This window comes from Ranitomeya variabilis, chromosome 4, assembly GCF_051348905.1.
Source record: "Ranitomeya variabilis isolate aRanVar5 chromosome 4, aRanVar5.hap1, whole genome shotgun sequence".
NCBI classification, from domain to species: domain Eukaryota; kingdom Metazoa; phylum Chordata; class Amphibia; order Anura; family Dendrobatidae; genus Ranitomeya; species Ranitomeya variabilis.
This window is the reverse complement of record NC_135235.1, coordinates 702,866,433-702,891,707: the sequence shown is the minus strand read 5'-3', so window position 1 is coordinate 702,891,707 and position 25,275 is coordinate 702,866,433. Positions and strand designations below refer to the sequence as shown.

General features: G+C 44.8%; 2 protein-coding genes across 3 annotated transcripts in view; one reads left to right on the top strand and one right to left on the bottom strand.

The window, feature by feature from the left end:
• Nucleotides 1–25,275, bottom strand: part of LOC143766432 (uncharacterized) — an 805,019-nt gene that overhangs the window by 331,198 nt on the left and 448,546 nt on the right. The window lies entirely within an intron of this gene.
• On the top strand, nucleotides 310–21,993 carry LOC143766450 (oocyte zinc finger protein XlCOF8.4-like). Of its 2 annotated transcripts, none has more exons than XM_077254157.1 (7): nucleotides 310–455; nucleotides 9,858–10,008; nucleotides 10,140–10,319; nucleotides 10,402–10,525; nucleotides 10,605–10,702; nucleotides 11,719–11,809; nucleotides 17,727–21,993. In XM_077254157.1, exons 1-7 carry the CDS (start codon nucleotides 448–450, stop codon nucleotides 18,530–18,532), a joined length of 1,458 nt encoding a protein of 485 aa, XP_077110272.1. In that variant the 5' UTR covers nucleotides 310–447; the 3' UTR covers nucleotides 18,533–21,993. The 2 variants fall into 2 exon arrangements, with proteins under 2 accessions (XP_077110272.1, XP_077110271.1); XM_077254156.1 differs by lacking the exon at nucleotides 310–455 and adding an exon at nucleotides 952–1,113.

Here is a 25,275-nt window from a genome sequence, read left to right as displayed (position 1 = left end):
TAAAAATCGCATTGCACTCGCATGACAATCGCATGACAATCGCATACGCTACATCCCTTTTTTCGGTAAAGATTATGGACCGATTTGTCTCTCGCCAGTGGAAATGAGCCCTTAGCCGGACTCTGCAAGAGGTTAAATAAACGCGATTTCCTCATTTTAGCTCCTGGTGTGGAGTCGGTAGCACAATCATATCATTCCCTGAGGCCCCTGATCATGTGACCCCTGACTCCTCCCCTCCTGTTACCTCATCACAGGTCCTGTGCGCACAGAGCAGCCATATATGTGGAGTGCGGCTCTGCAGGTGGAGGTAGGTGCTGGAGATTCCCCATTATTCTCTATGTGGAGTGCGGCTCTGCGGGTGGAGGTCGGTGCTGGAGGCTCCATTATTCTCTGTGTGGAGTGCGGCTCTGCGGGTGGAGGTCGGTGCTGGAGGCTCCATTATTCTCTATGTGGAGGTCGGTGCTGGAGGCTCCATTATTCTCTATGTGGAGGGCGGCTCTGAGGGTGGAGGTCGGTGCTGGAGGCTCCATTATTCTCTGTGTGGAGTGCGGCTCTGCGGGTGGAGGTCGGTGCTGGAGGCTCCATTATTCTCTATGTGGAGTGCGGCTCTGCGGGTGGAGGTCGGTGCTGGAGGCCCCATTATTCTCTATGTGGAGTGCGGCTCTGCGGGTGGAGGTCGGTGCTGGAGGCTCCATTATTCTCTATGTGGAGTGCGGCTCTGCGGGTGGAGGTCGGTGCTGGAGGCCCCATTATTCTCTATGTGGAGTGCGGCTCTGCGGGTGGAGGTCGGTGCTGGAGGCTCCATTATTCTCTATGTGGAGTGCGGCTCTGCGGGTGGAGGTCGGTGCTGGAGGCTCCATTATTCTCTATGTGGAGTGCGGCTCTGTGGGTGGAGGTCGGTGCTGGAGGCTCCATTATTCTCTATGTGGAGTGCGGCTCTGCGGGTGGAGGTCGGTGCTGGAGGCTCCATTATTCTCTATGTGGAGTGCGGCTCTGCGGGTGGAGGTCGGTGCTGGAGGCCCCATTATTCTCTATGTGGAGTGCGGCTCTGCGGGTGGAGGTCGGTGCTGGAGGCTCCATTATTCTCTGTGGAGTGCGGCTCTGCGGGTGGAGGTCGGTGCTGGAGGCTCCATTATTCTCTATGTGGAGTGCGGCTCTGCGGGTGGAGGTCGGTGCTGGAGGCTCCATTATTCTCTATGTGGAGTGCGGCTCTGTGGGTGGAGGTCGGTGCTGGAGGCTCCATTATTCTCTATGTGGAGTGCGGCTCTGCGGGTGGAGGTCGGTGCTGGAGGCTCCATTATTCTCTATGTGGAGTGCGGCTCTGCGGGTGGAGGTCGGTGCTGGAGGCCCCATTATTCTCTATGTGTAGTGCGGCTCTGCGGGTGGAGGTCGGTGCTGGAGGCCCCATTATTCTCTATGTGGAGTGCGGCTCTGCGGGTGGAGGTCGGTGCTGGAGGCTCCATTATTCTCTATGTGGAGTGCGGCTCTGCGGGTGGAGGTCGGTGCTGGAGGCTCCATTATTCTCTATGTGGAGTGCGGCTCTGCGGGTGGAGGTCGGTGCTGGAGGCTCCATTATTCTCTGTGGAGTGCGGCTCTGTGGGTGGAGGTCGGTGCTGGAGGCTCCATTATTCTCTATGTGGAGTGCGGCTCTGCGGGTGGAGGTCGGTGCTGGAGGCCCCATTATTCTCTGTGGAGTGCGGCTCTGCGGGTGGAGGTCGGTGCTGGAGGCTCCATTATTCTCTATGTGGAGTGCGGCTCTGCGGGTGGAGGTCGGTGCCGGAGGCTCCATTATTCTCTATGTGGAGTGTTGCTCTGCGGGTGGAGGTCGGTGCTGGAGGCTCCATTATTCTCTATGTGGAGTGCGGCTCTGCGGGTGGAGGTCGGTGCTGGAGGCGCCATTATTCTCTATGTGGAGTGCGGCTCTGCGGGTGGAGGTCGGTGCTGGAGGCTCCATTATTCTCTATGTGGAGTGCGGCTCTGCGGGTGGAGGTCGGTGCTGGAGGCGCCATTATTCTCTATGTGGAGTGCGGCTCTGCGGGTGGAGGTCGGTGCTGGAGGCTCCATTATTCTCTATGTGGTGTGCGGCTCTGCGGGTGGAGGTCGGTGCTGGAGGCGCCATTATTCTCTATGTGGAGTGCTGCTCTGCGGGTGGAGGTCGGTGCTGGAGGCTCCATTATTCTCTATGTGGAGGGCGGCTCTGCGGGTGGAGGTCGGTGCTGGAGGCTCCATTATTCTCTATGTGGAGTGCGGCTCTGCAGGTGGAGGTCGGTGCTGGAGGCTCCATTATTCTCTGTGGAGTGCGGCTCTGCGGGTGGAGGCTCCATTATTCTCTATGTGGAGTGCGGCTCTGCGGGTGGAGGTCGGTGCTGGAGGCTCCATTATTCTCTCTGTGGAGTGCGGCTCTGCGGGTGGAGGTCGGTGCTGGAGGGTCCATTATTCTCTATGTGGAGGGCGGCTCTGCGGGTGGAGGTCGGTGCTGGAGATTCCCCATTACTGAGCACGGGGGACATTAACCCCTTCAGCACTGAGACTCTTTTGGGGTTTTTGTTGCCACTTTATAGGAATCATAACGTTTTGTTCTATTTCTGTAATTAATACATACGACCCAACTATGGAAGACAGGAAGTGAGGTAGCGGATTGTTCTCATAGTACAGGGCCCCTTTCTTAGCCCCACACAGTGTAATGCCCCCAATATGCCCCTCATGCAGTATATATGATGCCCCCCACACAGTATAATGCCTCCATAATGCCCCTCTAAGGCTGGTTTCACACTTGCGTTTTGATCTGCAGCGTTTTTACCAAAAAAAACGCATGCGTTTTTTCCCCTATGTTTAACATTAAAAACGCATGCGTTTTTTTGCATGCGTTTTGCTGCGTTTGACAACTCATGCGTTTTCTATGCTTGCATTTTTTTGCGGAAATGCAACATGTAGTAATTTCTAGAGGCTTTTTTTGCCGCAAAAAAATGTATTGCTGTCTATGTAAACGCATGCGTTTTTAAGCACATGCGTTTGCTTGCGTTAAAAACGCATGCGTTTTTATAGAAAAAAACAAGAATACACATGACAAGCCACCCCCCACCATCAAGGTGATAAAGGGATCCAAACCCTAACCCTGACAAGCCACCCCCACCATCAAGGTGATAAAGGGATCCAAACCCATTTGACAGTCAATACTCTACGAGTTTATATTTTTAGTACTCTATAGCAATACCGTATATCTTGGGGTGTCCACATTGAACAAAGCTTTTTATTAGAAGAATGTCCTGGTCACCAGGTCAACATAATAGCTAATTCCTATGGATCCCTAGGATCGCTAGGGTTAGGGTTAGGGGTAGGGGTAGGGTTAGGGTTTGGATCCCTAGGGTTAGGGGTAGGGGTAGGGTTAGGATCCCTTTATCACCTTGATGGTGGGGGGTGGCTTATCAGTGACCTGGTGACCAGGACATTCTTCTAATAAAAAGCTACCCCTAACCATAACCCTAGGGATCCTAACCCTATCCCTAACCCTAAACCTAGGTATTTCTATTTCTAGTGGGTTTTCTAGTTGATTTTGATGATTGGCAGCTGTCACACACTTCTCAGCATGCGTTTCAAAAATGCAAACGCAAGAAAAAACGCATGTAAACGCGTAAAAACGCCGCGCTTTTTTTCCACATGCAAAAACGCATGCGTCTAAAAAACGCAGCGTTTGCCCGCGTTTACATGCGTTTTTTCACCACCTGCTTTTTTTTAAAAAACGCTGCAGATCAAAACGCAAGTGTGAAACCAGCCTAAGCAGGTGACCGGATACAACACACCGACGAACACAAGGCGGAAGTAACCAATATAATTATTTATTTCCTGATAATGGGAATTGTGATCACTATGGCAACAGTGAATAATGCAAAACAGGATGATTACGAGGTGAAATATACAATATCAAATACACAATGAATTCTCTGTCTCACTCTCACTGTAATTGCAGCCTCTAACCACATATTACTTTAGCTACTGACAAGGGTGATTTTCCTGACATATATAGTCGACAACACTCTACTCTGTGAACACAGGCCATAGCGGGGTCTCCTCTTCCCGTTAGACTTTATTAGGAGGACTTATGGCCTATCAAGGCTCGCTGGGCCGCCTTCACTTCTACCAGCTTTCACCTTGTCTCTTGTACACCCTGGACCAACACCTGTACTGATTTCAGTGCTGGAAGCAATGGCCGGCTCACTCGCGCCTCCTGCTCTTTAATGCAGGCGTATACTACTGAGCAGACTCTCCTCACAGATCATTGGCACATCCGTCTCTTGTACCAGAAGTTACAAGAGCTGGGACTCTGCTCTTGCCTGGCGGAATCTGGTGGTCTCCATGTTTTGGTGGAGCTCCGCAGGGTTGTACCCATATGTATACGGGTTGGTTTAATCCCGAATTCTTATGATGGTATCTGTATTTGAGATTCTGTTGTTTGGCCATTATTAGGCATGTAAGTATCGTAGTATCTAGGCCGCCCCATTCTATCGAGTACTCGGGGGTGGAAGGCAATCAGCCAGACTCTGTCACACCTTCTGAGATGAGATGCTATGTTTGCTTTTGACAAGAGCAAGTGGTTAAACTGCCAGGGTTTTTGTTACAGCCGCACCTGTTCTGTCCCTGCAGTGTACATATATGTTCTGGGGCCCAAAAGAGTTAATTTAAAAAACAAATGTTTAATGTGTTAAAAAATAATAGAATGTGTCTTCTGCTTTTTTATGTTTTTTTTCTTCTTCCAAGAATTGTTGGTGTCTATTTTCTTTTTTAAACATTTTAATATTTGCTTTTTTTTTCTGGCGTTTTTCTTGTAATGTAGGAAAGCCTAAGGCCAGAAATAAACCCCATAAAACACTGTATATGGAGACTTTGGTGTCAAGTACCATTTTTTGGACAATAAGACGCACTTTTTCCCTCCAAAATTTTAGAGAAAAGGGTCCATCTTATAACCCAGTTGTACCTTATAGTGGCTATAGGCAGGGGGGAAGTGGCAGAGACAGCGGAGCAGGTTACAGGAGGGGGGAGCCTGCAGCTGCAGCTAACACGTCTGCCAGCTGTTAAAGAGCATGAGTATTCACTGCTCCCCACGCCCATAGTCCCTCTCACCTATAGTCCCTCTCACTGGGCCTGTGGAGCAGTGAATATTCATTCTCTTTAATAGCGGGCACACATGATCGCCCAACCACTATTAAAGAAAATGAATATTCACTTCTCACCACGGCCAGGAATATGGGCGTGGGGAGCAGTGAATATTCTGGAAGCTGACCTCGGCGTGTGGAGGCTAATTACACGTTGTGCGCTGCTTACACTCTGAAATCAGCTGATGGAATCAAACATGGCACTGAGCAGAGGGAAGGTGAGTAAAATAGTGATGGGGCCATGTTTACCAGGATTGAGTGACATCTATACCATGATAATGATGGGAGCCATGTTTACCAAAATGAGGATAGTGGCCATGTATATGAGGATGGGGATGGTGGCCATGTATATCAGGCTGGGGATAGGGGTCATGTATTCTATGATGGAGATGGGGGCCATGTATACTAGGATGGGGATGGAGGCCATGTAAACCAGGATGGGGTGCCATGTATACCAGGAAGGGGGGCCATGTATACCGGGATGGGGCCAGCCATATATACCAGGATGGTTAACCATGTAAACCAGGATGGGGGTGGGGGCCATATGTACCAGGATAAGGGGCCATGTATACTCAATGGGGGGGCATGTATACCTGGATCGGTGGCCATATATAACTGAATGAGGACATGCATATCATGATAGATATTATATATACCTGAATGGAGCCACTTATATCAGGATTGGAACATATACAGCTCTGGCAAAAATTAAGAGACAACTGCACAGTTTTCTAAAAATCACCATCTCTACATGTCTGACAGCCATTCCATTACAGGGTCAGTTCAATTCCAACCAAAGTACACCTCATTCTACTTAATGTGCTTCTGATTAGATAATCACCTGAACCAAATCTTATTTAACGAGAGAAAGTATAAAAAACACTGTTGTGGTCTTCACAATCCTCTTGCAATAGGACAAGCTGGATAACCAAACAAGTGCTAGGAATAGTCCAAAATGAATTTGAATGAAAAAATAATTTTTAACCATGTCAAAGGAGTTGAAAAGAAAAGTCTTGAGTGATGAAAAGATGGGCTCAATTCTGGCTTTACTAGTAGACGGACTGTAGTCCATTACAACAAGGTCAACCAGCAGACATTGGGGACAACAAAGCTACAAACCGGCAGAGGGTGAAAGCGACTCTCCACTGACTGGGATGACCGTCAACTTATTCAAATATCACTCAGCAACCCCAGGATGACATCAAGTGACCTACAAAAGGAATGGCAAATGGCAGCTGGGGTGAAGTACACGGCAAGAACAGTTCATAACGGGCTCCTTGAGGCAGGCCTCAAGTCATGTAAAGCTAGAAAAAAGTCTTTCATCAATGAGAAGCAAAGGAGAGCCAGGCTGAAGTTTGTCAAAGACCCTAAGGATTGGACCATAGAGGTCTGGAGTAAGTTAATCTTCTCTGATGCGTCTAATTTTCAGCTTTGCCCAACACCTGGATGTCTAATGGTTAGACAGAGACCTGGAGAGGCGTACAAGCCACAGCGTCTTGCTCCCACTGTGACATTTGGTGGAGGATCAGTGATGATCTGTGGATGCTTCAGCAAGGCTGGAATTGGGCAGGTTAATCTTTGCGAAGGAAGCATGAATCAAGCCGCATACAAGGTTATCCTTGAAAACCACTTGCTTCCTTCTGCTCAGGCAATGCTCCCTTACTCTGGGGGCTGTTTTTTCCAGCAGGACAATGACACATGCCACACAGCTGGGTCAATCAATATGTGAATGAAGGAGCATCACATCAAGACCCTGTCATGGCCAGCCCAATCTCCAGACCTGAGCCCCATTGAAAACCTCTGGAATGTAATCAAGAGGAAGATGGATAGTCACAAGCCATCAAACAAAGAAGAACTGCTTAAATTTTTGTTCCAGGAGTGGTATAAGGTCACCCAAAAGCAGTGGGAAAGACTGGTGAAAAGCATGCCAAGACGCATGAAAACTGTGATTAAAAATCATGGTTATTCCACCAAATATTCATTTCTGAACTCTTCCTGAGTTAAAACATGAGTATTGTTGTTTCTACATGAATAAGAACTTATTTTCTTTGCATTATATGAGGTCTGAAAGCACTGTTTCTTTTTTATTATTTTGTCAAGTTCTCATTTGCTGAAAATAAATACAAAATTTTTAGCTTTAAATTTTGGAGAAATGTTGTCAGTATTTTATAAAATAAAACCACAATGTACATTTAACTAAAAAAATATACCTATAAAGAGAAAAATCAGAGAAACTGAAAATTTTGCAGTGGTCTCTTAATTTTGCCAGAGCTGTATATATAAAATTTTAAACCTAGCTGCGTCTTATGGTCCAGGGTGTGTCTTATAGTCCAAAAAATATGGTAATTTCTGACCGTGGTGTTTTTGAAAACAAAAAAGCTTTTATAAAAGCCTCAAACTTATGTGTGTGAATCAGACAGGAGATCTGACGTGATAGAAGATTACAGTGCGGGGAAGACTGGAAACATTCACATAGATGGCTGGTGGTGATGGAGTCAGTGATGGACTCTGGACAAATATGTTTCTAGAGCCGTAGTAGAAGATGAAGATGTCATCCTCATCATGAAGTCGTTATTTCTCCTGTCACGTGTAATGAATATCTCCTGCAGTATTGTTAATGCCGATTCCAGTGTCTGTAAATGAGACGAGAATTAGCGTTATGGAAGATGAGTCTATGAGAAAAGTATTCAGCTGCCGACTCCGAGGAACAAACTTTTTGTTGTCTGTGGCCAAAACTTTATAGGTTTTATTAGTAGATGTCAGAGAAAAAAACAATGTTGTAAAATAATAAAAATATACCATATTTTTCGGACTATAAGATGCACCGGACCATAAGACGCACCCCAAATTTTCAGAAGGAAAATAGGGAAAAAAAATAATATGTCAATTGGTGGTCATTCATACAGTCCAAATTCAGCTTACCATGGGAAATCAGTAGCGCTGGTGGAGGGTGGTCACAGGGGGTGTCCGGTGGTCCGGCAATGATATGACTCCTATTGCTGACTGGTGCGGCAGATTCTGTGGTTCTCGTGATGCGGTGGCTCCTCAACATTTTCTGAAAGCCCGGAGCACCCGCACATCCATTGCTGTGAAGCATTGGCCTCTGGAAAATCCCATCCCAGGCTGTTGTGGCAGGTTCGACGGTGCTCAGGGTTGCGGGGGCTACGCTGTCATTTTGTGAAAGCTCCGCACACCCCCACTGCTGCGATGCGGTGGCCTCCGATAAAATGGCCTCTGGGAAAATGCCGCCGCATTTTCCGAGATCTCAATGTGTGCATGTGCCGACCCAGCGGCCATTTTCCCGGAGGCCATTTTACCAGGGGACACCAGCAGCAGTGTGGATATGCGGTGCTCCGGGGTTTAGAAAAATGTTGCAGGAGACCCGCACAACTGCACACCGCCGAATACTGCCTCACCAGCCTAGGAAGGGAGTGTGATCTCCCTGCAGTGTCGGACCGCCGTAGAATCGCCCGACTCCTGCTGCCGTCATACTAATTGTAAGTATATTCCGACTAGAAGACGCACCCCCATTTTTCACCAAAAAGTTTTTTTGGGGAAAAAGTGCATCCTGTAGTCCAAAAAATATGGTAATTGCTGCTTGGATCCCCACCAGACTCTGTATTTTCTGGTCTGTCCCAACGAACTTGTGATTCCTATAGCAAATTAATTGCCGAAGCAGTGAGTAACATAGCCAGTGATTGGTTGCATGGAGGAGATGTCTTACTCAGTAATTCAGCTTATGTTCCAGTCCATACAAGACTAGAGAATACAACATCTACATGTTCTGTCTTCTGAAATGTTTCCCTTGTTATCTCCAGTCTGTATATATAATTGTCTAAGGGGTACTTTCGTCTTTCTGTCGGCAACTTCCGTCACGCAAATCCCGCGTCGCTGATTGGTCGCGCCAGCTGCCTGTCATGGCTGCAGCAACCAATCAGCGATGGCCACAGTCCGATTAGTCCCTCCCTACTCCCCTGCAGTCAGTGCCCGGCGCCCGCTCCATACTCCCCGCAGTCACCGCTCACACAGGGTTAATGCCAGCGGTAACAGACCACATTATGCTGCGGGTAACTCACTCCGTTACCGCCACTATTAACCCTGTGTGACCAAGTTTTTACTATTGATGCTGCCTATGCAGCATCAATAGTAAAAACATCTAATGTTAAAAATAATAAAAAAATAAAAAATCATTATATACTCGCCTTCCGCCACCTTTCCCGATCCTCGCGACGCTCCGTTGACCGCTCCATGCAAGCGGCAGGTTCCGGTGCTAAGTATGGTATGTGACAAGGACCTGCCATGATGTCACGGTCATGTGACCGCGACGTCATCACACCCTGGGACCGGAAGCTGCCGCCTGCACCGAACACAGGCGACAAAACTACAAGGGGCCCTCGGAAGGTGAGTATATGTTTATTTTTTTAACCTGTGACATACGTGACTGGCCAATATACTATGTGGCTGGGCAATATACTACTTGGCTGGACAATATACTACGTGGCTCTGTGTTGTATACTACGTCACTGGGCAATATACTACGTGGCTGGGCAATATACTACGTGGCTGGGCAATATACTACGTCACTGGGCAATATACTACGTGGACATGCATATTCTAGAATACCCGATGCGTTAGAATCTGGCCACCATCTAGTAATTTTATTATTACGCAGAATTCTTTGTAATGATTCATCGTCTTCCTATTCAGGTCCCTACAATATCCGATCCTTTCAGTAGACATCTTCTATATTAAGAGAATTTTTCTTAACTACCCATCAAGAATGGATATGAAGAGGGACAAGATGGCAGAGAGGATATTACACCTCACCCTAGAGATCCTCTTCCGTCTTACTGGAGAGGTGAGAGGTTTTGATGGTGTCACATTACATAATTTTTATTTATGGCAATAAAACTGTTGGACAGAACTCAAGAGGTGAGGGATCTGGAAATGTCTGTAGTGACATTTATTAATGTGTCTCTCCTTAACCAGGATTACACAGTAGTGAAAAAAAATTCTAGTGAGCGCTGTCAGGCCCCTGTGTCTGAGGGATGGGAAAGACCCCTGAGCAGAATCACGGGACCTCCACCTCACCCACTGATATATGAGGACATCAAAGACCAAAAGATCCTAGAACTCACCTACAAGATGATTGAGCTGCTGACTGGAGAGGTGACACTGCTGGGAATACTGGGACATTATACAGTAAAACTATGAAGGGATCGGGGGATGACGGTATCATTGTATGTGTCAGGTTCCTATAAGGTGTCAGGATGTCTCCGTCTATTTCTCCATGGAAGAGTGGGAGTATTTAGAATTACACAATGATCTGTATGAGGACGTCATGATGGAGGTTCCCCCTCCCCTCACATCACCAGGTAATAGGATTAAATATACATGGCCTATAATTATCTGTATGTAAGGAATGAATTCAGTCTCTGTATGTGTTTCCTCCAGATCTATCCAGTAAAAGGACAACACCAGAGAGATGTCCCCGTCCTCTTCTTCCAGAGGACTGTAAACAAGAAGATCCCAATGTCTCTCAGAATCATCAGGTAGATGGAGAGAAGGTGTCATGTGATCTCTCCTATGATGTGTAGATGGCTGTGAAGGTCTTGTGCTCAGTCTTGTTTTATCCATCAGTATTATATGTTTTATACTGGTGTGTATTAATGAGCGAATATACTTGTTACTCGAGTTTTAGTTTTTAGCGCCGCTGTGCTGTTCCATGTGTGTTGTTATATTTTACTCTGCTGCCACCCAAAGGCCCTTTTCCATATGGCAGCTTGTTATTAATTAATTCTTTTGGGCATGTCTTTCACTTCCGGTTCAGGGGTCAAGTCTTCTCTTCCTCTGGCAGCCATTTCATTCTCAGTTTACTTGCTGTTGTGAGAGGACACGCTTGAACCGGGCTTAGGAAGGCATCAGTCTTTCAACCTCTTGCTGTTCACTCTTGCTGTTCACTCTTGCTGTTCTCTTGCTGCTCACACTTGCAGTCATACTTGGTGCTACATCTTACTGTACCTTGTCTACACCTGCATTTCTGGAGAAAGTACTGTATTACCAGTTATACGCTGTATGTCCAGATTTCAAATAAACAAGTCTGGATTGCACAATCCCTGGAGTGCATCATCTCTCCGAACGCTGAACAGCATTGGTCCTGTCTGCCTCACATCGAGGAAAATACTGAAGGTACGATTATCTCTCACAACCCTTATTAGTCAACTACACCTCCATTCGCCTTATGTGGGGACAGAACAGCCACAGCTGAATTATTTAAATCTGTTAGCCAGCAAAAGTACATGTGGGGGTTCCCTAGCAACCAGGCAACCCCCACATGTACTTATGCTGGCTAACAGATGTAAATCATTCAGCCGCGGCTCTAAAAACTAAATTTCCGAGCACTAAAAAATACTCGGAGGACACCCGAGCGTGCTCGGGAAATCTTGAGTAATGAGTATATTTGCTCATCACTACTGGTGTCATGAGAACGGTGCAGATGGCAGGATTAGAGCTGATCATAGATGTGACTTTCTCCATCTGTCTGTGAATTTTACAATATTTGTTTCAGGGTGAAGATCTGACCCATATTAATACTACAGAGCCATATGTGAGGGGTGATGAGCCGTGTAAAGAGGAGATTCCTACATATGACTACCCAGGTGAGTAGTAAACACTAAATGCAGAGAACTCACAGATTCTTCTCAGTCACCGACTGTGGCTGCTTTATCAATGGTGTAGTTCGGACGTGGCACAATCATGTGATCCCCATTTTGCCGGTAGAGCATAACATTCTCCTCCATCCGAAAATGTTTAAATGGCTTTGTGAAATTGTGAAAACTCTTTTGTATAGCGCTTACAACCTGCAGGTGTAAGGCGGCCAGGGTGGTAGTCGTGGCAACGAGCTGAAGTGTTTCCACAACTGGCGCACTGCATATGAAATAGTCCTTTCTTTTGTGTGTGTGTGTGTGATGTGTGCAGCAGAGTACTCACTTCAGTTGCTGGAGTTCCCTCGGTTTCTTTCACTCCAGCTTCAGGATTCCAGGTTCCATAAAACACTGCAGTGTCACAGTCCTTTTTAAACAGTTCAACTTTACTGATAACATGGGCACCCATCACTTTTGCAGCACATTTCACACAAAGCATCATATCTTGCACTTTCCCTGCCTTCTGGTCAGACTCCATTTCCTCTATTACCTCTCTTTCTTCTCTCCCTGCAATCCATGCCATCTCTGTGAACAATCCGTGTCCCTTCCGTACTTCCTGCGTCACCAGCTCCCTGTCAACCCCTTATCCGATTCCATCTTGCAGAGGTGCCGGGAGTTCCATCCTACTGACGTTCACCCCAGTCGTAGACCCCAGAACCGCCCTGAGGATGATCCTATTGAGCTGATGCCCGTCTGTACTATTCTCCAGCCTAGGGCCCCTTATTGCCATCTGCAGCTTTACCCCTCTGGCCTATAGCTGTCTCTACACTGCATGCACCCTGCCCTGGGCAAGGCTGACTGGGTGTCTGTCTCTAATCAGGATTATACTTCCCTGCTCCTTGCTGTACCTCCCCTTTAGTTAACCTCTGTGCTGCCTACCTCCTGCTCTATTCTATGTTATCATCTATCACTACTGTGCTCCCCTCTATTCTAGCCCCACTACAGTTCTATACTATCCTATATCCTATTCCAACTCTAATCCTATAAACAGTACACATTGAGTACATTTACATTACTTTACATTATTGTAATCACATTACAATATATGAACAGTAATACACAGTGAGGTGCCACATGTGAAGGTGCGAACAGAGTCCAGGAGAAAGAAGGCATATGATGGTCCTCGCCACCTCCTCACACAGGATACACCTACCCCAAGGGATTAGAAGACGCTGACTGTTACCTGCCAGGTCTGTAGACTTCAAAGCCAAATAACAACGTACGTAGAATGTGCTGACAAGATATTATGATGGTCCTGTAAGAGAAAGCGGAGGGTAATGATGCTGTTGGCTTCCTAGAACCCTGATATCTTATTGGATGAATCTTCCTTCTCTCCCTTCTGTGCTGCTGAATGTGCTCATATGGTCCTTACAAGACCAGGTCCAGTCTTTCTGGCCAAACTTCGCTTTTATGATCAACAACATTAAATGTGCAGTGAGGCCAAGTGTGAATTTCTGTACAATAACAGCAGAGTTTCCCTTTATCTTGACTTTTTAATTTCTTTTAAAACCTACTAACGTCAAACAGGATTGTGATAAACTACATAAAACACATTACACCTGTGCCATGATATATCTCTAAGCTGTGCGTGGCTGATGGCTGTAATATACATTTATTCATGCCTGCAGGAGATGTGTTGGCATGGCTCGAGTCCTGGTTTCATAGATTCACTCCATGTCATAAATGCCATTATGTTTTCGATCCTAAGGAATTCAGATTACTGCACAATCTCTCCTGAAATGGGGGCGCTAATACTTTCTCTACTCTTCTGATCAGGACTCATAGTATCTCCAATGGTCCACCATAAATGAGTGCAACTCCAGTTTAGTGTTAGAGTTCTCCCCTCGTACATACTTTTTTGGGGGGAGATGTAACATTTTTTTGTTCAATGTTTTTTTTTTTTACATGTTCATTCTGGTTGATAGTTTGATTGTGGTAGGATCAGCCTGCCTCAGTTAGGTGAGTTTGTAAGTTTGGAACTCCCTGGTATTATTTTTTTTTTTAAAGTCACCATTACCTCTTCCAAATGTGCAAGATCTAAATTGAAGATGCCCCAGCTCTGCAGTATTATAAAACGTTCTCCTTAAATGTCTAATATTTTTTCTTGAAACTCATCTGATAGAAAATATTGGCCCTTATGATAGTTTAGATTGCCAAGAGCCACCGAGCCCCATACTCTAATTACTCCAGAGAGTTGATACCACTACTCATATTTTACTGATGAAGACTGTTGAGTTTGAACAATAACACATCTATCAAAATGTTCATAGTCACAGTTTTTGACTACAGTAGTTGTTGCCCAAAATACTCCCATTTTTCACATCTGACATGTCGCTTTTTGTGGTGATAACTTTGGAATTCTTCACAAAGGATAATAGGAAACAAATAGATCTCACAAATTATTTTCCAACATCTCTTGAATCCAACAATACCCTGTATACGGTTGTACACTACTGTCTGGGCACATGGCAGGGTTAAGAAGGGAAGGAGCGCCATTTAGCTATTTGAATGCATATCTTGTTGGAATAGATTCCAGACACGATGTATTGGTTACCTGGCAGCTCAAAATATGGCTACCACAATCAGGCTTGGCACTATCTACTCAGCTTTGCAGATCCCAAGGATTGCCTTGCTCAACATTCTTTACATGGATCTGTTCTTACACAGAGATCCCTAGGCTTGGGCCATGGTGTTACCTGCTGTTCTGTGGAGTGAGGTGGGATGACGAATAGTCAAGTAGTTGGGTCAGATCCAGGAGGGCAGAGAAAATACAAAATCATAAGAAGCAAGATTAGTCACTAAGGGGTCACAGCAGCTGAGCACAGAAAGGACGGAACCAGAGGAGAACAAGGCTGTATCTGGCATCTTCCTGTAATTTGCTTTCAGCTTTAGTAGGGTGGGGTGCTTTCCAATTGGCAGAAGCAGGAAGCAGATTACTCCAGATGGACAGCACACACACCTATAATGCCTGACTGGATGGCACTACAGTTCACTGCAACCCTAATCTAAGTTGCTGAACAGAGCCTGCTCCACCCAGTGCTTCTGGTTCTGATATCTCCTCCTTCCCCAGTGCTGCCTGCAGCATGAATGAGGCCGTGCCTGGTGACTGAAGTAGAGGTAGCAGGTGCAGATCCCCGACGTGGTACACACCATTTCCACAAGCCTTAATATGACAAAACTAAATGGTGGCCCAATTCTAATGCATCGGGTATTCTAGAATACGTATAGTAGTATATAGCACATCCCACGTAGTATATAGCACATCCCACGTAGTATATAGCACATCCCACGTAGTATATTGCACAGCCCACGTAGTATATTGCACAGCCCACGTAGTATATTGCACAGCCCACGTAGTATATTGCACAGCCCATGTAGTGAATTGCGCAGCCACGTAGTATATTGCACAGCCATGTAGTATATAGCACAGCCCACATAGTATATAGCACAGAGATGTATATAACACAGCCCATGCAGTATATAACACAGCCCACGCAGTATATAAAACAACCCCGTAGTATATGACACAGCCCACGTAGTATATAGCACAGCCCACGTAGTATATAGCACAGCCCACGCAGTATATAACACAGCCCATGTAGTATATAGCAATGTGGGCACCATATCCCTGTTAAAAAAAAAAAAAAAGAATTAAAGTAAAAAATAGTTATATACTCACCTTCCAGCGGCCCCCCAGATCCAGCCCAGGCGTTTAGTGATGCTCCTCGCGACGCTCCGGTCCCAAGAATGCATTACGGCAATAACACGTGATGATGTAGCGGTCTCGCGAGACTGCTACGTCATCATCTCGCGAGACCGCTACGTCATCTCCGGTCATTGCTGCAATGGATTCTTGAGACCGGAGCGTCGCGAGGAGCGGGAAAGGTGCCGGAAGGTGAGAATATAATGATTTTTTATTTTTTTTAAATTATTTTTAACATTAGATCTTTTTACTATTGATGCTGCATCAGTAGTAAAAAGATGGTCACACAGGGTTAATAGCAGCGTTAACGGACTGCGTTACACCGCGTTGTGCCACGGTGTAACGCAGTCTGTTTAATGGACAGCTAAACTGCTATGAGGGCACTGGCTGGAGGGGAGTAGGGAAGCGCGAATTCGCGGCCGGAGTGTGCTCGTCACTGATTGGTGGCGGCGGGATTTCCGTGACAGACAAACAGACGGAAGTGACCCTTAGACAATTATATAGATAGATGCAGAAAACCAGAGCAGTAGAAAACCTCATAAAGTGACTCAATTTTGGAAATGATAACCTTCAGTGAATTAATCTATAGTAGTGACTATTTTGACTCTACAGCCACTTTCCGAAAATTAGCGCGCAGTGGATGTTGGAGAGTGAAAATTGTGAATATACCATTTTATTACTCGCCACATAGTTCCCAGATTGCGCTCCAGGAGACACACACTGTAAATTAAGTGGGTTCTCTCAATATAATAATGACAGCTACATGTGTGCTAATTTTGGTTTGGGCACACTGAAAGGCTCAGAAGCGACGGGAAGATTTGACTTTGTGAAAGTGGATATAGATAGATAGATTGATTTATAAAAGTCATAATGCTATTTGAAGACTTCCATTCAAGAAGAACTCACCACCTCTTGTGGCAGCATGTTCCACTCATTGATCACCCTCACTGTCAAAAAGTTTTTTTCTAATATCCAATCTGTGTCTCCTCTACTTCAGTTTCAATCCATTGCTTCTAGTCTTTCCTTGTGCAAATGAGAATAAATCAATAAAGCTATTTTTACATACCGTATATACTCGAGTATAAGCCCATCGGAGTATAAACTGAGTCAACTAATTTTACCTAAAAAAGCCTGGGAAACCTTATTGACTCGAGTATAAGCCGGGTATGCATTGTCCCCCTCATTCCCATCCTTGTATGCATGGCTCCTTATCCCTATCCTTGCATGCATGGCTCCTCATCCTTATCCTTGCATGAAAGGCTCCTCATCCCTATCCTTGTATGCAAGGCTTCTCATCCCTATCATGGTATGATTGGCCCCCATCCCTATGCTTGTATGCCTGGCTCCATATCTATCCTTGTATGCATGGCCCCATTCCTATCCTTGTATGCATGGCCCCATTCCTATCCTAGTATGTATGGCCCCATCCCTATCCTTGTATGCATGGCCCCATCCCTATCCGTGTATGCATGACCCCATTATTATCCTTGTATGGTTGGCCCCCATCAAAAATATAAAAAATAAACCATTACACTTACCTTCCTTTGCTCCCTCGCAGTGTTTTATCCCGATGCCAGCAGCTGCTTTATGCTTGTAAGCAGCGCATGGCAGGGATGTCATGCGCTGCTCTAGCAGAGCACAGCTTCCGGGATACTCACCGCTCCCGATCCCGACGCCGGAACAATGTGTGTCGGGACAGTGAGTATTAAGTAGCGCGCACAGTGTCTGCCGCCAGGCGGTCATGTGTGCCGCTACTTAAGATAAATTAATATTCATAATGAATATTCACCTCTGTTAAGTAGCGGCACACATGACCTCCCGGCAGCTGCAGGAGCTGGCTGCTGCGGCTGACACTGTGCCTGCTATTACAGAGAAATTAATATTTATTGCCAGTGCAGTGAATATTCATTTCTCTTTAGCAGCGGGCACCAAAGTTAGCTGCAGAAGCCGGCTCCTACCTCTGTGACCCGCTGCTCCGACGCTGCCTCTCCCTTTACATGTTCTGGACACCTCACTCGAGTATAAGCCGAGGGGGGTGATTTCAGCACAAAAAAATACTCGAGTATATAAGGCAACTTACCATTTAAACAGACAGCTTAAGGAGAAATGTTCAAAAATATAAAGTTCAAGGATATTTTATTCAAAAATAATTGTTTTTATTCTTGGCAGATGACTGTACCAGGAGATCAGAGGGACAGCTGACATCTTCAATTTTAAAATCAATTGTATCCTGTGGGATCTCAAGATCATCTGAAGTGAATGCCATTACTCCAGATACACCATCATCCCATCACAGCAAAGATCTGTCATCGGATTCACTACCGACTACTAAGGAAAATCAAAGACCCAAAAGAGGCATTAAAAAACAAACTGCTCCTAAAGGAAAGAAGTCTTTTTCTTGTTCAGAATGTGGGAAAAGTTTTAATCATAAGTCTAATCTTGATGAACACCAAAGAACCCACACAAGGAAGAAGCCTTTTTCATGTTCAGAATGTGGGAAATGCTTTAATCAGAAGTTGAATCTTGATGAACACCAGAGAACCCACACAGGGGAGAAGCCTTTTTCATGTTCAGAATGTGGAAAATATTTTGTAGAGAAATCTCTCCTTGTTAGCCACCAGAGAACCCATACAGGGGAGAAGCCTTTTTCATGTTTAGAATGTGGGAAATGTTTTACCCGGAAATCGAATCTTGATAATCACCAAATAACTCACACAGGGGAGAAACCTTTCTCATGTTCAGAATGTGGGAAATGTTTTACTTGGAAATCGAATCTTGATAGCCACCAAATAACTCACACAGGGGAGAAGCCTTTTTTATGTTCAGAATGTGGGAAATGTTTTAACCGGAAATCAAATCTTGATAAACACCAGAAAACCCACACAGGGGAGAAGCCTTTTTCCTGTTCAGAATGTGGAAAATGTTTTGTGAATAAATCACAACTTGTTAAACATCATAGAATCCACACAGGGTAGAAGCCTCTGGGATAGTGCCAGGGAGGTGACTAGAAATAATTTTATTTTAACCCCTTAACGGTCAATGACGGACAGAGTCCGTCATTGGATGCCTCCTCCGTTTGGTGCGGGGTCCAGCGATGAGCCCTCACCTTTTCCAGCACATGACAGCTGATCTGATCAGCTGACATGTGCCCAGAACAGACTTGTGTGGAATCGTGATTCACACGCGGCTGTTAACATGTTGAATGCTGGTGTCAAGCTCTGAGAGGGGCATTTAACATGCACACGCAGGAAGCGCGTCATTACCTCCTCCCAACGGTGCCCGTGTCACATAAATGTAATTTTAATATTTTACTACCTTATCTGGACTTGTGGTGTGTGACATAGTGAGACACATCATGTTTAATTTGTGAATGGATTCTGGATTCTGAAAATCACAAATCCTATCTGGACAATGCAAGAACTTCCAAAAATTAGAAGGAAGAGAGACTCTGACACATCCCTGTATTAGACATAAAGGAGGGTCTCATACACATACTTTTAAAATTGTTAGGAAGTGGGACTTCTAGACTCATAAAGTCTATGCACTAAGTGCAAGGTCTATCAAAAATTTAAATGTTTGTGATGACACAGCATTTTATCTTTATTAACCAGATGTCCATTTTCAGTAAGCCAGGAGAAATAGACTGTTATCTATATGACGACGTTGATTTTTGATCATTTGAAATGGCTAATGTTTGCCTCTTACATCAGCTCCTACAACTTAAGGTACCATCACACTCAGCGACGCTGCAGCGATATAGACAACGAGCCGATCGCTGCAGCGTCGCTGTTTAGGTCGCTGTAGAGATGTCAAACACAGCAGCCCCAGAACGATGCAGAAGCGATCCTGTGACGTAACGGTGACTCATTTATCGTTCTCACAGGTCGTTAGCTCCATGTAAAACATTGCTGGCATCGTTGCTTTTGCTGTCAAACACGACGATACACGCCGACCTGACGACCAAGTAAAGTTCCGAACTTCTAGCCCCAACCAGCGATATCACAGCGGGATCCAGATCGCTGCTGCATGTCAAACACAACGAGATCGCTATCCAGGACGCTGCAACGTCACGGATTGTTGTCGTTCTCGTTGGAAAGTTGTTTAGTGTGAAGGTACCTTTATTGTCTGCTTTCTTTGCAACACGCTGGTCATTGAACAATGGATGTTTTCTTAATTTGAATGACCATTATGTGGGTCTTGTGGTTGTTGACTTACAAAGCAAAGGAATAAGAACTATGCAAATTGATTAAATAGTCAAACAATACGAGTTAACCTCATCACGTTTTCCTCTTGACCTCTGGATGCTGGCTTGAAGGACAACAATTGTGAGCTATATAAGTGGGATATGCCTATAATAATATACATCCAGACAGCCAAAAGATCCAAAGAACCAGAGACTCTTTACATAACCACAGCTAGGAACACTTTACAGGATAGCTGCCAGATCATGGCTCTATCATGAGTGACACAGATCTGACATTCTACAGGATGCCAGCCAGGCCCCAGCTGAAAGAATATAGATCTGCTTCACTGACCATCACTGAACCCATGAATACATTTGGGGTAGTCAGGATTTGGACCCACTGGTCACTGGAGGCCCATGGATACATTTGTGAAAGCCAGGAATGGGACTCGCCTGTCGCCTGGCTCCATGGAGATGTTCGGAGAAGCCAGGTTGTGACCTTCCTGGCACCTGGCCTTGTACCTCAATGGACTGTCAGCTTCCTAGGCTTGTCATTACCTCCTCTTTGTCTGAGGAAGAGGTGGAGGTAGTTGGCCCTGGAAGCTCTGAAGTCACAGCTGCTCTTATCCCAGCGAGTCAGAGGGTGAGACTGTAATTTGAACTATCTTGGGTATTTTGCTGGTACAGTTCTATGTGTTATTTGCCTGTTTTGTGGTTCAGAAAAGAATTGCCACACTGTTTTATCCTCATCCTGTGTTGTCTGAGTAGTATTATGCACACGGTAAAAGGAGAGCGGGCATTCAGTGGAATGAGCTCTGGTCCATTCGCTTTTGGGTAGCCGACTAGAGCACCTGCTGACCCCTTTGTCTCCAGAGAGGGACTGCAATACACTATAGAAGACACTTAGAGGATGACGTCAGGATAATTTTTTTTTGACAATTTTATAAAGATTGTGATGAGGCCTTCTCTCATGACTACCTCCTTGGGCCACGTTACATTTTGCCTCCTTGTGAAAATCTGCCTACAGATGACCAGAAACAGCCTAAATGTCCAAGAATTCATAGAAATCAGCTGTCATGACTGTGGAAGAGATTTATGTGACCAGAATGAATACTCATTTCCATTAGATGATACTGACATGAGACAACGAGAAATAGAACAAGATGGGAAAAAGCAAGAACTTAATTCGAATCAAAGAGAGAATTTTCAAAACAGTGGGACTCTGTTAGACTGCTAAAGCCTATGAACTATGTACAAGGGCTGCCAAAAATCAGAGGGCGGGACGGAAATATACCCTGGAAAAGATGTAGAGGAGGGCCTTAGAATAATTTTTTTTTTACAGTTTTAAAAAGAGTGTGACTCCAAGACACTCTCCCGCAGCAAGCAGTTTATCCTGGCCTACAGGCATGGCCTACAGCCATTTCCCCTTCCACTACCTCACAACTTGCGCATTTTAAATTCGTTAGATAATAAATACCTGCAAACTTTACAGTATTATTTGGTAAAATTAAATATGTAGCCTATTAAACATTTTGTAGCCAATGCAATAGTGTGGAGCAAGTCATGGAACTGTCCCCCTCTTGTTTTGCCTGTCGTATAAAGAAACAACCAGTACAAAGGGTTAGAGTCCACCCAGATCCCACAAATCTGCAGATACATATCTTGAACCGTGGTCCAAACAAGCTCTTGTGTCTTGGTACACGACCATATGCCATGCTCCATATCTGTTTTGGATGTGTTACATTTGGGGCAACTCATCTGCCTATCAGGGTTCTGTGAAGTTGGCGGAATATTAAAGCCACATATTATTTTGAGCATTATTCTAAATTGGCTATCCCTCCATTGCTCATTAATGATATGCTCCTTCACAAATTTCCATCCATATAGTATTTTATGCTCAAGTTCTTCATATGTATTTTTCCCATTTGCAAAACACTTTGTGTGCTCCTGATGGTTGTAGTACATCTCTCAACGTCCCATATATCGAGATCGATATTTCCTTAATGTCTTTGGTAACTAAATCTCCCCAAACATCTGAGTCAACCTCCTTCCTTACATCTTGTAAGAAATCTAGTACATAATGCTTTAATTGACTATATAGCATCATATGGAATCCCGGTAGCTCATATTTGTCTACCTCTTGAAGCTCATCAAGAGAATGCCAAGAGTGTGCAAAGCAGTCATCAAAGCAAAAGGTGCCTACTTTGAAGAACCTAGAATATAAGACATAATTTCAGTTGTTTCACACTTTTTTGTTAAGTATATAATTCCACATGTGTTAATTCATAGTTTTGATGCCTTCAATGTGAATGTACAATTTTCATAGTCATGAAAATACAGAAAAATCTTTAAATGAGAAGGTGTGTCCAAACTTTTGGTCTGTACTGTAATAAGCTCGCAAAGCTTGTCATCTTAATCAGATGACAGCGGCCTAGTAGTGAAAGGGGTAGATTCCCCCATCTTTCCAATTCTTTCTCTATTTTGTCTATAATAGGTTTATAATTAAGGTCATATATCTGTTTCGGCGATCTTCCCAAATGAATTCCCAAATATTTTATACATGTTGTCGCTTTTGGGATGCCCATTATATTATTTTCCTGACCATGTTTCACATTATTTCTCATGAACAGAATTTCACATTTAGTCTTGTTTAATCGAAAGCCCGAGAATTCTCCAAACTTTTCAATCTCTAATAGTAACATAGGGAGATCTTCTGGATTTCTCATGAACAAAATTATGTCATCTGCAAACAAAGCAGTTTTGACCATCTCCTTTCCCACCTTTATCCCTTTGTAAGAGCTATGCTCATTTAGATACCTTGACATAGGTTCGGTTGCTAGTGTAAACAATAAAGGGGATAAAGGGCATCCCTGTCTTGTTCCCTTCTTCAGTTCGAAGGCATCAGAAAGAAACCCCGTCGTATATACCTTTGCCTTGGGGTTATGGTACAATACTTCCAGAAATTGCCTAAAAGGGCCTACTAGATTTATTTTGTCTAGTACTTGACCCAGCCATGGCCACCTCACATTATCAAATGCTTTTTCTGCATCTAATGTGACCATGGCTGGATCCTCCCCCTTTTCCAGATGTTTATTCCTAACCATGTCTAATAATAGCATGGTTTTTCTTATATTAGTAACGGCTGACCTTCCCTTTACAAAGCCTGTTTGATGTTTCGATATTAATCTCGGCAGTATTTTAGCCAACCTATCTGCCATAATTTTTGAGAGGAGTTTTGACATCTTGATTTATCAATGATATCGGTCTATAACCCGAGGAGGGGTCCTCTAAGTCTTTCCCTCCCTTTGGGAGAAGTTTTATGTAAGCCGTATTCATGACTTCTGACATAGATTCTCCTTGTAAAATACGGTTATATAAATCTTTAACCCCTTCATGCCGCGGCCCTTTTTCGTTTTTGTGTTTTCGTTTTTCGCTCCCCTCCTTCCCAGAGCCATAACTTTACTTTTCCATCAATATGGCCATGTGAGGGCTTGTTTTTTGCGGGACTTTTTTTGTTGTTGTACTTTTGAAAGTCATCATTGGTTTTACCATGTCTTGTACTAGAAAATGGGAAAAAAATTCCAAGTGTGGTGAAATTGCAAAAAAGTGCAATCCCACACTTGTTTTTTGTTTGGCTTTTTTGCTAGGTTCAATAAATGCTAAAACTGACCTGCCACTATGATTTTCCAGGTCATTACGAGTTCATAGACACTAAACATGTCTAGGTTATTTTTTATCTACATGGTGAAAAAAAATTCCAAACTTTGCTGAAAAAAAAAAAAAAAAAAAAAAAAAAAGTCATTTTCTGATACTCGTAGCGTCTCCATTTTTTGTGATCTGGGGTCGAGTGAGGGCTTATTTTTTGCGTGCCGAGCTGACGTTTTTAATGATCAGTTCTCATGCTTCGCACTGACGAGGGCCAACAGCCCGAAACACCGTGTCTGCGAATTAGGATAAAAGCCAAATCAGTATCTCAATTCCCAGACACGGTGTTTCGGGCTGTTGGCCCTCGTCAGTGCGAAGCATGAGCAGGGCCGCCATCAGGGCATTACAGCCGTTACTGCTGTATGGGGCCCGGTCAGCAGCAGTACACAGAGGGGCCCGCAGATCCGGGGCCCCACTGTTATGCTTCTACTGATCGGGCCCCATCGTGCACAAAAATACTGTGCACTGCGGTGCACACGTCGGCGCTGGGGCCCGGGAGCCGTTTTGGAGCTGTGCACGGCCGTCTCTGTTGTGAATTCTGTTTGTGGGCTCCCCCGGTGGTGTTTTATGGTAGTGCCACTTATTTGCCTTCTTCTATCCTTGATCACCTGTTGACACCCATTAGGGGAGTTTCCTATTTAAGGCTGCTTGGCTGCTGGTCTGATGCCGGCCAACAATGTATCAGTAGCATTCTGTTGCATTCTCCTGCCTCAAGATCCTGTTCAGCTAAGTTGAATTTTGTTTCTAGTTTATTCTATTTTTGTCCAGCTATTTGCAATGTGACTCTCTGTAGCTGGAAGCTCTCGTGGACTGGAATTGCCACTCCAGTGGCATGAGTTGTCACTGGAGTTTTAAAGTAATTTCAGGATGGTGTTTTTGAGTAGTGTTTTGAAGTTGACCGTGAAGTGACTCTTTCCTGTACTTCTGCTATCTAGTAAGCGGACCTCACTGTGCTAAATCTGCTGTTCATCCTACGTATGTCTTTTCCTCTTGACTCACCGTCAATATCTGTGGGGGGCTTTTAGCCGGCCGACATGTGTTAAAACTATGCACTAAAGCAGGAAAGGATATGAAAAGGTTTTTTTTTTCTTCTGTGTTTGGAAAGTGCACCTTAGTGCTTATTTGTACTCCTTGCTTAAACTGCAGTCTTCAGCCTTTTTTTTTTTTTTCTCCCTCTCCTCTTAATCTCTGAATGGCTTTGGTTACACCTGTTTGAATCATGGATCCACAGAGTTTGGTTGCAGGTCTGAATAACCTGGCTACAAAGGTCCAGAACTTACAAGATTTTGTTATACGTGCTCCAATGTCTGAACCTAAGATCCCTATGCCTGAATTTTTTACCGGAGACAGATCCCGTTTTTTGAATTTCAGAGAGAATTGTAAATTGTTTTTGTCTCTGAAATCTCACTCTGCTGGTGATCCTGCGCAACAGGTTAAAATTGTTATTTCTCTATTGCGGGGTGACCCACAAAGTTGGGCATTTGCATTGTCGCCAGGGGATCCTGCGTTATTAAATGTAGATGCGTTTTTTCTGGCTTTGGGGTTGCTTTATGAAGAACCTAATTTAGAGATTTTGGCTGAGAAAGCCTTGATAGCTCTTTCTCAAGGGCAAGATGAAGCTGAGATATACTGCCAAAAATTTCGTAAATGGTCGGTGCTTACTAAATGGAATGAGTGCGCTCTAGCAGCTAATTTCAGAGAAGGTCTCTCTGATGCCGTGAAGGATGTCATGGTGGGGTTCCCTGTGCCTACAGGTCTGAATGATGCCATGAAATTGGCTATCCAGATTGATCGGCGTTTACGGGAGCGCAAATCTGTGCACCATATGGC